General features: G+C 46.0%; 1 protein-coding gene across 3 annotated transcripts in view; it reads left to right on the top strand.

Annotated features, from left to right (window-relative positions):
- Positions 1–14,146, top strand: part of BTRC (beta-transducin repeat containing E3 ubiquitin protein ligase) — a 225,254-nt gene that overhangs the window by 96,360 nt on the left and 114,748 nt on the right. For 2 of the 3 annotated variants that reach the window (XR_005779466.1, XM_040435099.1), the window contains exon 3: positions 3,837–3,926. Coding sequence is in view for 1 of the 3 variants with exons in the window: in XM_040435099.1 (XP_040291033.1) it covers positions 3,837–3,926 (90 nt within the window). In the remaining 2 variants the exon portion in view is untranslated. Of the gene's footprint in view, positions 1–3,836; positions 3,927–14,146 lie in introns of those variants that run through there. The other variant, XM_040435101.1, reaches the window with a different exon arrangement.

Below are 14,146 nucleotides of genomic sequence, written 5' to 3'. Positions count from 1 at the left end.
ATGTATATTTCATGGGCACTGAACTCTTTACACTGGATTCAGGACTAGATTGAGGTGGGATCTGCTTGTGGGTCATGTCAAGCAAGCTATACATATTTGTGTCGGTTCTGGTCTACCATCTAATTTTTAGTTCACCTGTCTGCCAATGCCAGGGTTAAAGTAGTAAGGATGGATTTTACTTGTCTAGCTTTATTGCCTCCTTGAGATAAGTGGCATTGAGGGTATCGGGCTCATCTGCCTGGGCCACCATCAGGCCATGAATGGGCATTCAGATTTTGGGAGATATTATGCCTCTCTGGTAAGTTTTAACACGTGCACTGCCTAAGCTGGGCTGTACCCCTGCTCTGTACCTAACATTAGATACTTGTGTCCTTCTTTTTTATAATATACTCCTCCAACATTTGAAATTGCGACACCAAGAAGGAAAAGTTGTGGAATTATAGAAATCACAGGATCGATAGACATGTTAATGATATGTAAATTATAAAAGTGGAAACAAAGTATTCAGAACATCTCGATATATTCATTATCAAGTATGAGCACCAACCGCAGACATACACACACTTCCATGGCTTGGTATGCGATCGGAGAGAATAATGGTTGTCTGAAGAATGTTCTGCCGCACTTAATGCACTGGGGCACGCAAATCATCAAGATCCGCTGCTGGCTGCTCCCTTTGCCATTGCCGACAAATGAAGTCCCAGATGTACTTGATGGGAGACAAGTCTGGAGATGCTGCAGACCATGATAGCATGTTTTAGGCCACATGGACTGCTCACAGTAGCACGAGGAACATGTGGCCTGGCGTTATCCTTATCGTGAAAGCGCCTTATGATGGTTTGTGCGGTCTCCGTTTGTTGACCTAGGATGTAACATACAATTTCACTTGTAGTACAGAATGGATCACTATTAGGGATGAGCGAATTGACTTCGGATGAAACCTCTAAAGTCGATTCGCATAAAACTTCACTCCAATACTGTCTGGAGCAGGAGCTCCGTACAGTATTAGAATGTATTGGCTCCGATGAGCCGAAGTTATTGCTTTGCGAAGTCTCACTAGACTTCGCGTAATAACGTCATAAATTAATTTGTACTGTAAAAAATTTGGTTCCAAGTGGAAAGTCCTTTTAACTAGTAATGAGTGCCGAATCTAAAAGGAGTTGTGCCACTAAGGCTACTTTCACACTAGCATTGTTTGAATCTGGCGGGCAATTCCGTCGACGGAACTGACCCGCCGGATCCGGAAAAACGTGTGAAAACTGATTACATTTTAATCCTGATCAGGATTCTGATCACAATGAAAAAATGCATTGGAATGAAGGACTTTAACTTTTTTTGCACATTTTTCGGGTTTAACATGCGAAAGCCGGAACACACGGCGCCGTATCCTGCATTAATGCAAGTCAATGGGAAAAATGCCAGTCAAAGTGTTCCGTATTTTTGGCCGGAGGTAAAAATACAACATGCTACGGTTTTCTGAAAAGCCTGATCAGTAAAAAAGACTGAACTGGATGCATCCTGAACGGATTGCTCTCCATTCAGAATGCACGGGGATAAAACTGATCAGTTCTTTTCCGGATTTGAGCCCCTAGGACGGAACTTGGCGACGAGAAAAGAAAAACGCTAGTGTGAAAGTACCCTAATATAAATGTATCCCACGCAACAGATATTGCTGTTATATTACTTTCCCCAAATACCGCCATTTATCAAAACGGTCTTATTCTAAAGTCACCAGCCTGCCATCGCACCCTGAGGCAAATCTCTTCTGATATTCAGTTGCTGTTGATCACGTCCTTTAGTGGGGTCTTGTATTAAAGGACGCACATGCTCACAGCGCTTCTTCTCCTTCCCTTCCATACCTACTCCTTTATTTGCAGTGTCGGTTACATTGTCAGTTATGGATGAATGGATAGACCAGATAAAAAATGATGAATTTTGCTTTAACAAATGATGGACGTTAGCACAAGTTGTGTCTGTTATAAATCAACTTACAAGGGGCATTTTGAATATATTGAGGTAGAAAATGAACTGGTTAGTGTTACATGAACACATCTCACTCCCCCAAGGCATGATGGGAGAGCAGTCACATGACAAACCAGGAAGTAAGAATTCAAGCATGGGGGATAAGAAAAAACTGCAAAAGAGGTAAATTTTGAAAAAAAGAAGAAAAAAAAAAATCCAAGGATTAATGGGAGCTAGAGTAGTTGATGGCAATACACTTTAGAGTGAAAAGTAGTTTGTGGCACAACCCCTTTAATAAATAGTTTATTAATATGAATTTACTAAATGTTGCCTGGATATATTCCGGCCAAAGGCTAACCATAAGCCATACACTTAGCGGGTGACTGCACTGTTGGCAAGTGCAGACATGTTAGTCATGAGTCACCAGCCCTTCTGTTCCTTCTTTAAAGAGGACCTTTCACTAATAGAAAATCTAAACGAAGTATACAGACATGTAGAGCGGCGCCCAGGGATCTCCCTGCACTTACTATTATCCCCGGGCGCCGTTCCGTTCTCCCGCTATGCCCTCCGGTATCTTCGGTCACTAAGTTATGGTAGGCGGAGATTTCGGTCACTAAGTTATGGTAGGCGGAGTCTGCCCTTGTTCTGCTCTAGCGCTGGCCAATCGCAGCGCAGAGCTCACAGCCTGGGAGAAAAGAACCTACAGCAGAACAAGGGCAGACTCCGCCTACCATAACTTAGTGACCGAAGATACCGGAGGCTATACCGGGAGAACGGAGCGGCGCCCGGGGATAACAGTAAGTGCAGGGAGATCCCTGGGCGCCGCTCTCCATGTTTGTATACTTAGTTTAGATTTTCTATTCTAGTGAAAGGTCCTCTTTAAGGCTAGTGCCACACAGAGACTGGACAGTTCAGCAGGCGATTGTCAGGAGGGAACTGTTCCTTCCCAGCAATCCCCTGCCTGAGATCTCCTCCACAGTATGAGGAGGAGCAATCACTTATGCCATAGCTCGTTCCCATACAGACTCCTATGCCGGCAGCAGAGCCAGTTTAGATGGCACGATCTTCTGCTGGCAAACAATGATTTACGTGCCTACACAAACGATCCAATTACCCGACGAACGAGTGTTTTGTTCATTCATCGGGCATTCGTTGACACCTTTACACCGCCAGATAATTGCTAGCGAGCGTTCCTATGAACGCACATTAATAATCATCTGGCGGATTCTCGGCCCATGTAAAGGGCCCTTTAAAAGAGTTTTCTGTGATTTAACAACTGATGACCTTTCTCCAGATACTGATGACTAATCCTAATCCTGACACCCTGAGCTCTCGCCGATCAGCTCTTTGAGAAGGCATCGGCGCTCCTGTGAGTGCTGCGGCCTTCTCGCAGCTTACCAAGAACAGCGCCGTGCGTTGTATAGTATCGCAGCTCAGCCACATTCACTTCAATGGGGTTAAACTGCACCTAGGCCACGTATCCGATGAACGTGACGTCACTCGGCCTAGGGAAAGCGGTGAACGCAACTCCTGGTTGTCGGACCCCCAATAATCAGAGACTCGTGACCTGTAAGTTGCCGTGATCGAAACACGACAGTCATCAGTAATCCAAACCTGCTGGATTTCTTCTTGATCGCATTCACGATCATGAGGTGTGACGGGCAGCGCACCTTTGAAATCTTAGGGTCGCCTGTCCACAAGTCACCCTGGAGCTCTAGTCTAATGAGGAGAAATGGTGGTGCCCACATGTTCCAGTGCAAGGCCTCTACCTTACTCATGTCATATATAATGATATGCAGCAGTTTAAGGGATGTCTCTTTTGAAGGGCACACGGTTTGCTATAACTGAGTAATTCCTGACCCATTTTTTTCCAGACATACAACAGCTGTGCCAGATTGTGCTTAAACCAAGAAACCGTGTGCTTATCTGGATCTGCCATGAAGACAGAAAGCTGTGTAGTTAAAGTAAGTACGAACTGTCTTCCATGTATACGTTACATTAAGACTTGCCTTGTCCTAGCACTTTCTGGAAAGCACGTGGTTACTGCACGGACTCTGCATACACAAATACTGACGCTTCTTAGCATTCTTCGAGGGTTTTTCTAGGACTAACATACTGATGACCTAGCTTCAGGATGGGTCATCAGTATCAGCTCTTTTGGTGCCAGACCTAGACACAAGAAGTACTCCTCTCCATAAACTGTGTAGTGACCATGGCAGGTTAGAGCAGTGCTCCCATTCACTTCCGTGGAAGCAGTGGTGCAGTAACCAGGCAGGCCACTACGTGGAGCTGTGTAGTTCTGGTGTCTGTGCCAAACGGGCGGATTAGCGGGGTTATCAGGAGTCACATCTGCCAATCTGATATTGATGTCCCATCCTAAAGATGGGTAGTTTCAGTGCCCGGTTCTGGTGTCAAAGCTGGTAGATGGACCCCCACTGGTCCATCTTAAGGATAGCTCATTAGTTAGGTAGTCCTCGAAAATCAAGAATTAATCTTAAGCCAAATTCACATGAGCGCAGTAAGTCTGGTAAACACGCTGTGTGTGACGGCTGTATTTCCCAGACTGAACACTGCTTCTCTGAACCGAATGCACAGTATCCTAATGATTTGTGATGCTGCGTGTTTGTATCTGGTTGTAGGTCTTCTGTGCTGTGTTGACATAATGCTGTGAGTACCGTACAGAAGACCTATCGTCAGACAAACACACAGCATCATAAGTCATTGTGGTTCTGTGAGGTCAGAGGAGCAGTGTTCAGTCTGGGAAATACAACCATCATTCGGTGCAAGTTGACTGAATAGGCTTAGAGTGGATTCGTGATATTCTGGCATTCTTCTACAGCATACGCTGCAAGAGCTGTAGGCAGAGCCTGGAATCTACTCCACTGACTTTTTCCTGCCAGCGGCTGGTGAGTGACTGGGTCGAGTTCAGGAGTTCAAGCTGCCCCCTTCCCCCGGCATCCTCCTCTTGCTGGCCCCCAGTGTCTTCTGAATCTGAGGCCAGCGAGAGGAGGAAGTGGTTGCCAAAAGGAACCTTTAGGAGCAGGCTGCAGGAGATGGGGAAGGTGAAGACAGAGGGACCAGAAGGAAGGGGCGGAGCATGAGATGCGCAGAAAGACAACGGGGCAGTGAAGAGGATAGAGGCTGCAGTTGAATCGAATGAGCGAGAAGAACAGAACGAAGTAAGGAGGAAGCAGAGCCCTGGTGGTGCATAGGAGATGGTGAGGAAAGCAGGGACTGGAACTATTATGTTAAATGGCTGGCACTAGTTAAGGCTACTTTCACACTGGCGTTTGGTGCGGATCCATCATTGATCTGCATAGACTGAACGGTTCAGATAATATAACCGTCTGCATCCGTTCAGAACGGATCGGTTTGTATTATCTTTAACATAGCCAAGACGGATCAGTCTTGAACACCATTGAAAGTCAATAGAGGACGGATCCGTTTTCTATTGTGCCAGATTATGTCAGTGAAAACGGATCCGTCCCCATTGACTTACATTGGCTCAGTTTCGTCAGACGTGTGTCAGCCTCCAAAGAGGAATGGAGACGGAACAGAGGCAAACTGAACGGATCTCAGAAACGGAAAGCCAAAATGCCAGTGTGAAAGTAGCCTAATGGGTGGCTGGTAGTTAGTGGATGGCACTAGTTAGTGGATGGCACTAGTTAGTGGGTGGCTGCTAGTTTGACTGCTATTGACAACTGTTGTACAAAACCAAAACTAATAGCGCCATGGCTTTGTACAACAGTAGCCAAATAGTAGTGCCAGCCACAAAGTAACAGCCACCCATTAACTAGTGCCAGACATTCAGCAATGTCTATAATAAAGCTCTTGCCATATATTATTAGTATTAAACCCTTAACCTCTCACTGTCTTTGGATGGCGGGTGGTGCAGGTCCTTGGTCTGCAGCAATGTCTTTTGGCATGGCTGCAGGTGAGGGGGGATTAAGGGCTGCGGCGCACTCCTGTGCGAAGAACCGTCCCAGCTGGGGTCAGATGAAGCTCCAATCCAGGCTGTTAAGTTGCCACTGTCCATACCATAGCATGATAAAAGGGGGCTCCCTCTCTGAGAACCAGCAGCGTAGAGGAATGTGATACTCATGAACCCCAGTGTTGCCATTATGTGAGATAAATGATGGGGGTCACTTATTAAGGTGAGGAACATTGTTTTATTACTTTAGTACCTTTATGTGGTTCACAAAAATAGTAAGTGATCCCATCAAGTACCTCCTGACATAATTGACTACAGGTGTAGGGACATAATGAGGTTACTTACTATGTGAGGGACATGGAGGTTCAAAATGAATAACACCATATTTATTCCTTACATTGAGGGCTCATTCACACGACCGTATGAATGAGTCCGCAGCCATTCCACAATTTTGCGGAACGGGTGCGGACCCATTCATTTCAATGGGGCTGCAAAAGATGCAGACAGCACACCATGTGCCATTCCACGGCCCCCGCAAAAAAATATAGAGCATGTCCTATTGTCTGCAATCAGACAAGAATAGGCATTTTCTATATAGCACCAGCCTTTGCACACGGCACGGTCGTGTGAATGCACCCTAATAGTAAGGAAGCTTGGCAAAGTATTGCTTCCGTATCAAGAATTGTGATACCGTGCTTGGTATTGAAATTAAAGTCCAAATTCTGGTATTGACAATCCTCATTCGCAACTGACGAATTGAATGCATGGCTGATGATCATCTTTACATATAAACACATTTTGTTAATTATTTTCTTAGAACATTTACATTTGAGTCTTCTCAGTATTTGCCACTGGAAGTGCAATTATATGACAATTATTAAAGGGGTTGTCCAGGACTTTACTTTGATTGCCTATCCTAAGATAGGTCATCAGTATCTGACCCGCGGGGATCCGACTCCCAGCATCTCTGCTGATCCGCTGTTTTTCAGTAGCTCTGCCTCTGACACTACACTGCTCGGTCCACATGTCAGATATACGATCATCCGACAAATAAGTGGTTTGTTCTTTTGTCAAGTGATCAGCGAGCCAATTATCGGGAACAAGTGCTTGTATGAACGTTTGTTCCTGATGATTGAACCGATACTTGGCTTGTGTCAAAGGTCCCTTAGGCTTTAGAGATCAAATCTCTCGGTGCTCCTTGCACTAGTGATCTGCATTCTGGGAAGTGGAATTGTTCTTATATCGGATTATAAAAACTAGCTGATCTATTAAGAACTGTAAAACGTAGAGAACGTGTCGGGGAGGTGTCTGACAACAAGCCTGTCGACTGATTCCCATGGTGACCATCAATTCAGCTATGGACTATAATACAGAATAGAACTCGAGACCAGTGCACGAGAAGTAATGTAATGTATCTGTACCATTGTATTCAGAGGTGGACATATACTGGATTTTAAAGGACATTTCCATCTAATAAAAATCTCTTCTCATTGGTTATTTTCCCAGGATACCTCTTGCATCCCTAAATAACTGGTTCCCATGCTTTCTGATGAGGCTGTTGCCAATCCAAACATCTTTTGAAGGAACCTGAGAAAAATTACTTTTAATCCATATGCAAACAAGAAATGGATCAAGTGCACAAGGTCGGGCCTGTGCACCCTTGTCCCTCCTGCTTTCTTTGCCAGCCCTGCCCTCCCTTTCTTGATTGGCAGAGCCAGGAGCTCTAGAGCAGGATGACTATGCAGGAGCCTGGCCCTGTCAATAGAGAAGCAGAAGTAGGGGCTGACAGGGGAAGCCGGGGTGAACGTCCAAGGTGCACTTAACTCCTCACTTGCATATGGGTTAAAAGTACTTTTCCTCCAGAATGAAGCAGCAAATCACTAAGTGAAAGTTCTCATTACATTAGAGCTGAGCTAGTCCTACAAGGCATGGTGCCCGGTTTAATAGTGAATTTCCTGGTTAGCATTTGTCACTGTGATCGACCCTATAAAGCCAGGCATACTGCCTGGTATGGTTGATCATGGTAAGTTAATCGACCCCTCACTTGCTGCAATCTGATGTTCCTGTGCAAAATAAGCATACATTTATTATTATGCTAATGAGGTGCTTGTAGCACCGAAGGCTAGTCTAACCCCTCGGAGCACCACATCACCTCCTTCTCTCTGTTTGCCACTCCTCTTCTCCCACAAAGAGCAGGGGCTTTGTAAACAGCCATGGAAAGACAGGGTATTATAGGCCACAATAGAAAACGGACCCGTCTCCCATTGACTTTCAATGGAGTTCATGATGGATCCGTCTTGGCTATGTTAAAGATAATACAAACGGATCCGTTCACGACGGATGCATGCGGTTGTATTATTGTAACGGATCCATTTTTGCAGATCCATGAGTGTGAAAGTAGCCTAACTCGAAAATGTGGGAATGTTGGTCTCAAAATGCAAAGTGTGAACTAGGCCTTCAACAGTCTTGGAGACAGTATATTGCAATTATTGCAGATATAAAACTGTAGCATTGCCCATAGCAGCTGCCTTTAATTTTTTATTTTGGGGGGGGGGGGGGGGGGGGGATTTAATTTTCCTTTTGTAATGACTGACTTTGCTGCCATTTGTACTAGTTTTTTGTTAGTAAAGGAACTCTCCAAGTGGATAATCTGAGCCTTGTGTATTGGAGGGCCTGCGGGGCAGCGCATGAGAGCTTCTTTCTTTCGGTTCTTTTAGTCCTTGCACCCCCCCCCCCCCACTAGACGTAACACAATGGGTACATTTATCAATACTGCCTAAGATTTAGGCAGTGCAAGACAAGACAGTTTAGAAATGTCCCACATTTCTCACAATCCGTTGGTTAATGTAAAAAATTAAATCGGACATCGGATATTATGTGACAATCCCATTCTAACAAAGCTAGAAGCAGCCCTGTTACCTCACATGGATCCAGAGATCTCCCCATTCATTGATTCAATTGCTGTGTTAGATTTATCTCGGGCTGGCAGCTCAGTCCTTTCCTTCAGCCGGGGGGGGGGGGGGGGGGGGGGGAGCTGAAGGATATAACTGAGCATGTGTGTCCACCTCGCTGAGATGGACAGAGAAATTAGAACAGGAACAAACAGCAGGTGGCGCTATACTAATAATTTCAGTGAGTAAGTCAGCAACTATAATACATTTTTTAATTACATGCAGTTACAGAAGTATTCACATCCAGGTGCTGTTTGAAAAATATTGAATATTTGTCTCTGGACAACCCCTTTAAGTGTGTTTGGCGCACAGTGTTGCATCTTAAAGAGGTTGTCCAACCTCCAATCCAAAATTACTTCCCGCAGGAATGTGCGTAAAATTGAGATAATAAGCTACTCAGTTCTTGAAAGCAGCTCCACTCCAACACCACGGGTCTCTTTCTGCTGCTTTCTGGTTTTGGTGGGCTAACTGTATGATGTCCTATCTGTGGTCACCACTAAATTCAGAGGTGACGTATCCCCGAGCGGTCAATGAGGCTCGTGACGCCGAGTCTGGTTATGTAATTTTTATGTTCATACTCGCTTGCATTCCAACACTGTGTTCCACCAAGCCAGCAGTAAAATACATTGAGAAGACTCCTCTTTTAGTCCTAGAGTCCTCTCAATGTCAGAGCACAGCATCGGAATGTAACAAAGCTAGAACCAGCCCTGTACCGCACACGGGTCCAGAGATCTCCACATTCGCAGCGCCAATTGCTCTGCTAGATTATCTTCAGCCTGGGCGCTCAAGTGGGTGTGCCCTTTCTGCTGCAGCTCTCTCCCTGTAACTGCCATAGCTTCTAACAGAACATATGGCTGGTGGCAGTTGAAGATTTAAACTGAGCACGTTCCACCCGCTCAGTGAGACAGACCAAAAAAATAAGTAAAAGAACAAGCAGCAGGTGGCGCTATACAGATACATTTTATTGAATAACTCAGCGGCCACTGATGGCTTCAAGGGGCACTGGGGGAGTGTAGCTGATGGCACTGGGGGAGTGTAGCTGATGGCACTGGGGGGAGTGTAGCTGATGGCACTGGGGGGAGTGTAGCTGATGGCACTGGGGGGAGTGTAGCTGATGGCACTGGGGGGAGTGTAGCTGATGGCACTGGGGGGGTGTAGCGATGCCTGTAGCTGATGGCACTGGGGGGAGTGTAGCTGATGGCACTGGGGGAGTGGAGCTGATGGCACTGGGGGGAGTGGAGCTGATGGCACTGGGGGGAGTGGAGCTGATGGCACTGGGGGGAGTGGAGCTGATGGCACTGGGGGAGTGGAGCTGATGGCACTGGGGGGAGTGGAGCTGATGGCACTGGGGTGAGGGAAAGCTGATGGCACGGGGGGAGCTGATGCATTTGGGCTGATCGTACGGGGGGGGGGGGGACTGATGAGTTTTTATAAAGGAAAACAGTCTATTAATTCATTTTTTCTTATTAGAGTACTCGATTAATCGGAAAAATAAACGCTAGATTACTCCATTTCTAAAAAAAAATGGTTTACTGCAGCTCTAATTCAGATCCAGGTGCTGTTTTGAGAAATGTGGAATGTGTTTGGTGATACAACTCCTTTACCGCCCATGCCCATACACTTTCATTCTGTAATTAGCCCTAGTCATTCTTCAGCTATCTGAATGGCTGGCTCTCTGTGTGCCAGCGTTCATTGCCCTGCTCCAATATCCACTTTTATTTAATGAATTTTAATAGCGTGGTTGTTTAGATCGGAGAATTATATCTACAGGACGGCAGATATTTCAGCTGAGATTATGCTGAAGCAGTATGATTGTGGCGTGAGGAGAGCCATGCTGTTTAATGAGCGCCAAGTCCTTTTCTCATAAGTGATAGTAAACATTTTCTCCAAGAATTACGGCTGAGCCTGAACTGTGTAACCACTCCACGTTTCGAGCACTTTGCTGTACCAGCCATTACAGGCAATTAAAAGGGAAAACATATTGTAACAATCGGATTATTTCGTTCAAACCTATTTTTTCGGCTTGTGCGCCCCTCAGATGTATGGTGAGCGTTTAAACGGTTGCCGGTGCCACGCAGATGTTGTGTCCTTGTGAGACAGAAGACAGGCTTCTTCCCTCTGGTATCGAGAGAAAACACAATGCAATGCATGGATCGTTGAGTGGAGTCCTACTAATGAGGGGGAAGCATAGTCCCACATTACATTACACTTTTCATTTCACACTTGTCCATGGCGGAAATACTAAAATTAAAAATTACATTAAACTAAGGGTTCAAAAATTGTCGATCATTCAAAGTTGTCCTCTTCAGTGATGTGTCCTTGTAAGTTTCTCTTCACCTGTCACCTGGTGGGAAGAGATTCAGAATGGCGATCACTATCCATTGGGTAAGTACTGATCTGCAGACAGAACAGGGGGGGAGGCTTCTGCTACAGCCGCTTGTCTTACAGACACAGGACAATGGGGGGAAATAGCTGAGATCCTGGGACACATAGAGAAGATTTCCTTATATTAATAGGATACAAAATGGGATGGCTTTTACTTAGGACTCAGGCACAGCGACCACAGTTTTGTGTCCGCACCCAAGCCGCATTTTTTGTGGGTCCGATGCGGACTCATTCACTTCAATGGGGCCGCAAAAGATGCGGACAGCACTTTGTGTGCTGTCTGCATGTCCGTTCCGCGGCCCTGCAAAAAAATAAAATAAATAGAACACGCCCTATTCGTCTTCGTATAACGGTCAAGGATGGGACTGCGGTTCCGTTCCACAAAATGTGGAACGTACACTGCCGGCATCCATGTTTTGCAGATCCACAATTTGCGGACCGCAAAACTGACAGTCGTGTGCATGAGGCCTTAAATCGTTCTGACTCTTTTCTGCGGTCCTGGTCCCGGGTCATTATCTCGGGATTTTTCCAGAGTTTACTACACTCCTCAACATTGAAATTGCAACACCAAGAAGGAAAAGTCGTGAATTTTTGGAAATCCCAAGGTCCATAGACATGTTAATGGGGTTTGTCTCACGTCAGCAAATGTAATTTTTTCATGTAGAGACAGTTAATACAAGGCACTTACTCATGTATTGTGATTGTCCATATTGCCTCCTTTGCTGGCTGGATTCATTTTTCCACCACATTATACACTGCTCGTTTCTAGGGTTTACGACCTCCCTGCAATCCAACATTGATAGTTTTGCTTGCACACTATAGGAAAACGCCGGCCTTTCTGGTGACCGAGGGAGCGCACATAGACAGGCATGTGCAACAGCTACCATCCCGGTCACCTCGTATCTGTGCTGTGGCTGTAATCCCTGGATATGAGCAGTGTATAATGTAATGGAAAAATTAATTAAGCCCACAAAGGAGGCAATATGGACAATCACGATACATTAGTAAGTGCCTTGTATTTACTTTCTCTACATGATGAGTGCCATTTGCTGAAGTGAGAGAACCCCTTTAATGATATGCAAATGCTTCAAAATGAAAACAGAATATTCAAAACATCTTCATTTATTCAGTATCGAATATGAGTGCCGCGAGCAGAAATGGCAGCCTATCGGTAAAGTTATTTATGATTGTCTGTGGAATGTTCTGCCATACCAAATGCTCTTGGGCATGTAAATCATGAAGATCCGAGGCTGGCAGCTCCTTTTGCAATTTTTGACCGATGACATCCCAGATGTGCTCGATGGGAGGCTGGTCAGAGATGCTGCAGACCATGGTAGGATGTTTAGGTCACGCAGGCTGCTCAAAGTAGCTCAAGCAACATGTGGCCTGGTGTTGTCCGATTGAAAAATGGTTCCTGGACACTTTGGAGAAATGGCCATAACCACTGGTTCCACAAGTAAATGAAATGTAACCTCGGAGATGTTGGTGTACCTGAAATAAGACTAAAGGAGTCCGTCTACTGTATACTATGCCACCCCACACCATAATCCGGGTAGTAGAGGCAGTGGTGACAATCCAATGTGAAAGGCATCTTTATGGCATTGCCCATGTGGTCTCCAGACCAATCTCGGCTATCATAGCAATCAAGACAAAAGCATGACTCATTGCTGAAGAGGATAGACCTCCATTGCTGTCTTGCTGTGCACCATGATAGCCTTTGAAAGCGGTGGTGTGAGTTCAATGGAAAACCTGTAGCTGGACGCCTGGCTCGTAGGCCAATGTTGTGAAAAATAATTTCTGATGGTCTGTGTAGGACAGTTTGCCACCCTAAGCTTGAGATGTGACATCCATTTTCACTTGCAGTACAGAATGGATCACCACAGGTCATTCTTCTAATCAGTCGTCTTTGTGCACCTCTTCTGTCATTCCACACAATGTTGAAACAATGCTGACATCTCGGCCTAGACGCTTAGAGATCTGCTGGAGTGTCCCCTCAGTCAAGTATTCTGTCCCTCTAAGTTTGCGATAAATGGTGGTAACTGGCACGTTGACGAACAGGAGGCATCGCAACAATCATCCCACACTATTTGATCCAATTTTTGATGTTTATGTGGCTAAAAAAACTTTGCTTTTAATCTGGCTTTAATAACCCTCCCACATGCCACAGATTGGAGCTAGGTGCTTGAAATTTGGTCATCTGCAGGTTAGGGTTGTCTCGGGTATCGAATTATTGATAGTTTTGTCCCGGTATCGATTTGCCATTTACCGATACTAGACTGTGCTACTGCGCAGCCTAGTATCGGAGAACATGGAGCGCGCTGTTCTCAGTGCGCACCATGTTTCCCTCGCAGCACAGGGGAGGAGGAGTCACTCCCCCCCCCCCCCCCCCCCCCATGCCGCTGCCACCAATGAGAGGAGAGAGGGGAATAGGAGAGGTGGGGCTGTGGCCACTGCGCCACCAATTAAGTAACTAACTCAATTAATTCAAATACCAGGAGGCGGGTACTGGCTGCCAGAATTATATAGCCAGCACCGACCTTATGAGAGGTAGCTGCGATCCACAGCAGTTAACCCTTCAGGTGCCACACTCAACCCAGTATTAAAACATTGGTGGCGCCGTGCACCCCCCCCCCCCAGTATTAATAAACATTGGTGGCGCAGTGCGCCCTTCCCCTCCCAACCCCAGTATTAAAGACATTGGTTGCGCAGTGTGCACCCCTCAACCCAGTATTTAGTCATTGGTGGCAGTGGCCACAGGGTCCCCCCCCCCCCTCCTCCTCATTGGTGGCAGTGGCAGCTTCTGATCAGAGCCCCAGCAGTGTAATCCTGGGACTCGGATTGGTTACAATGACAGCCAGGACGCTACTGAAGCCCTGGCTGCCGATTCACCATTTTTTTGTCACCTTGTCCCCCCCCA

This window comes from Bufo bufo, chromosome 6 (genome assembly GCF_905171765.1).
Source record: "Bufo bufo chromosome 6, aBufBuf1.1, whole genome shotgun sequence".
Lineage (NCBI taxonomy): Eukaryota > Metazoa > Chordata > Amphibia > Anura > Bufonidae > Bufo > Bufo bufo.
This window is presented reverse-complemented; position numbering and strand designations above follow the sequence as displayed.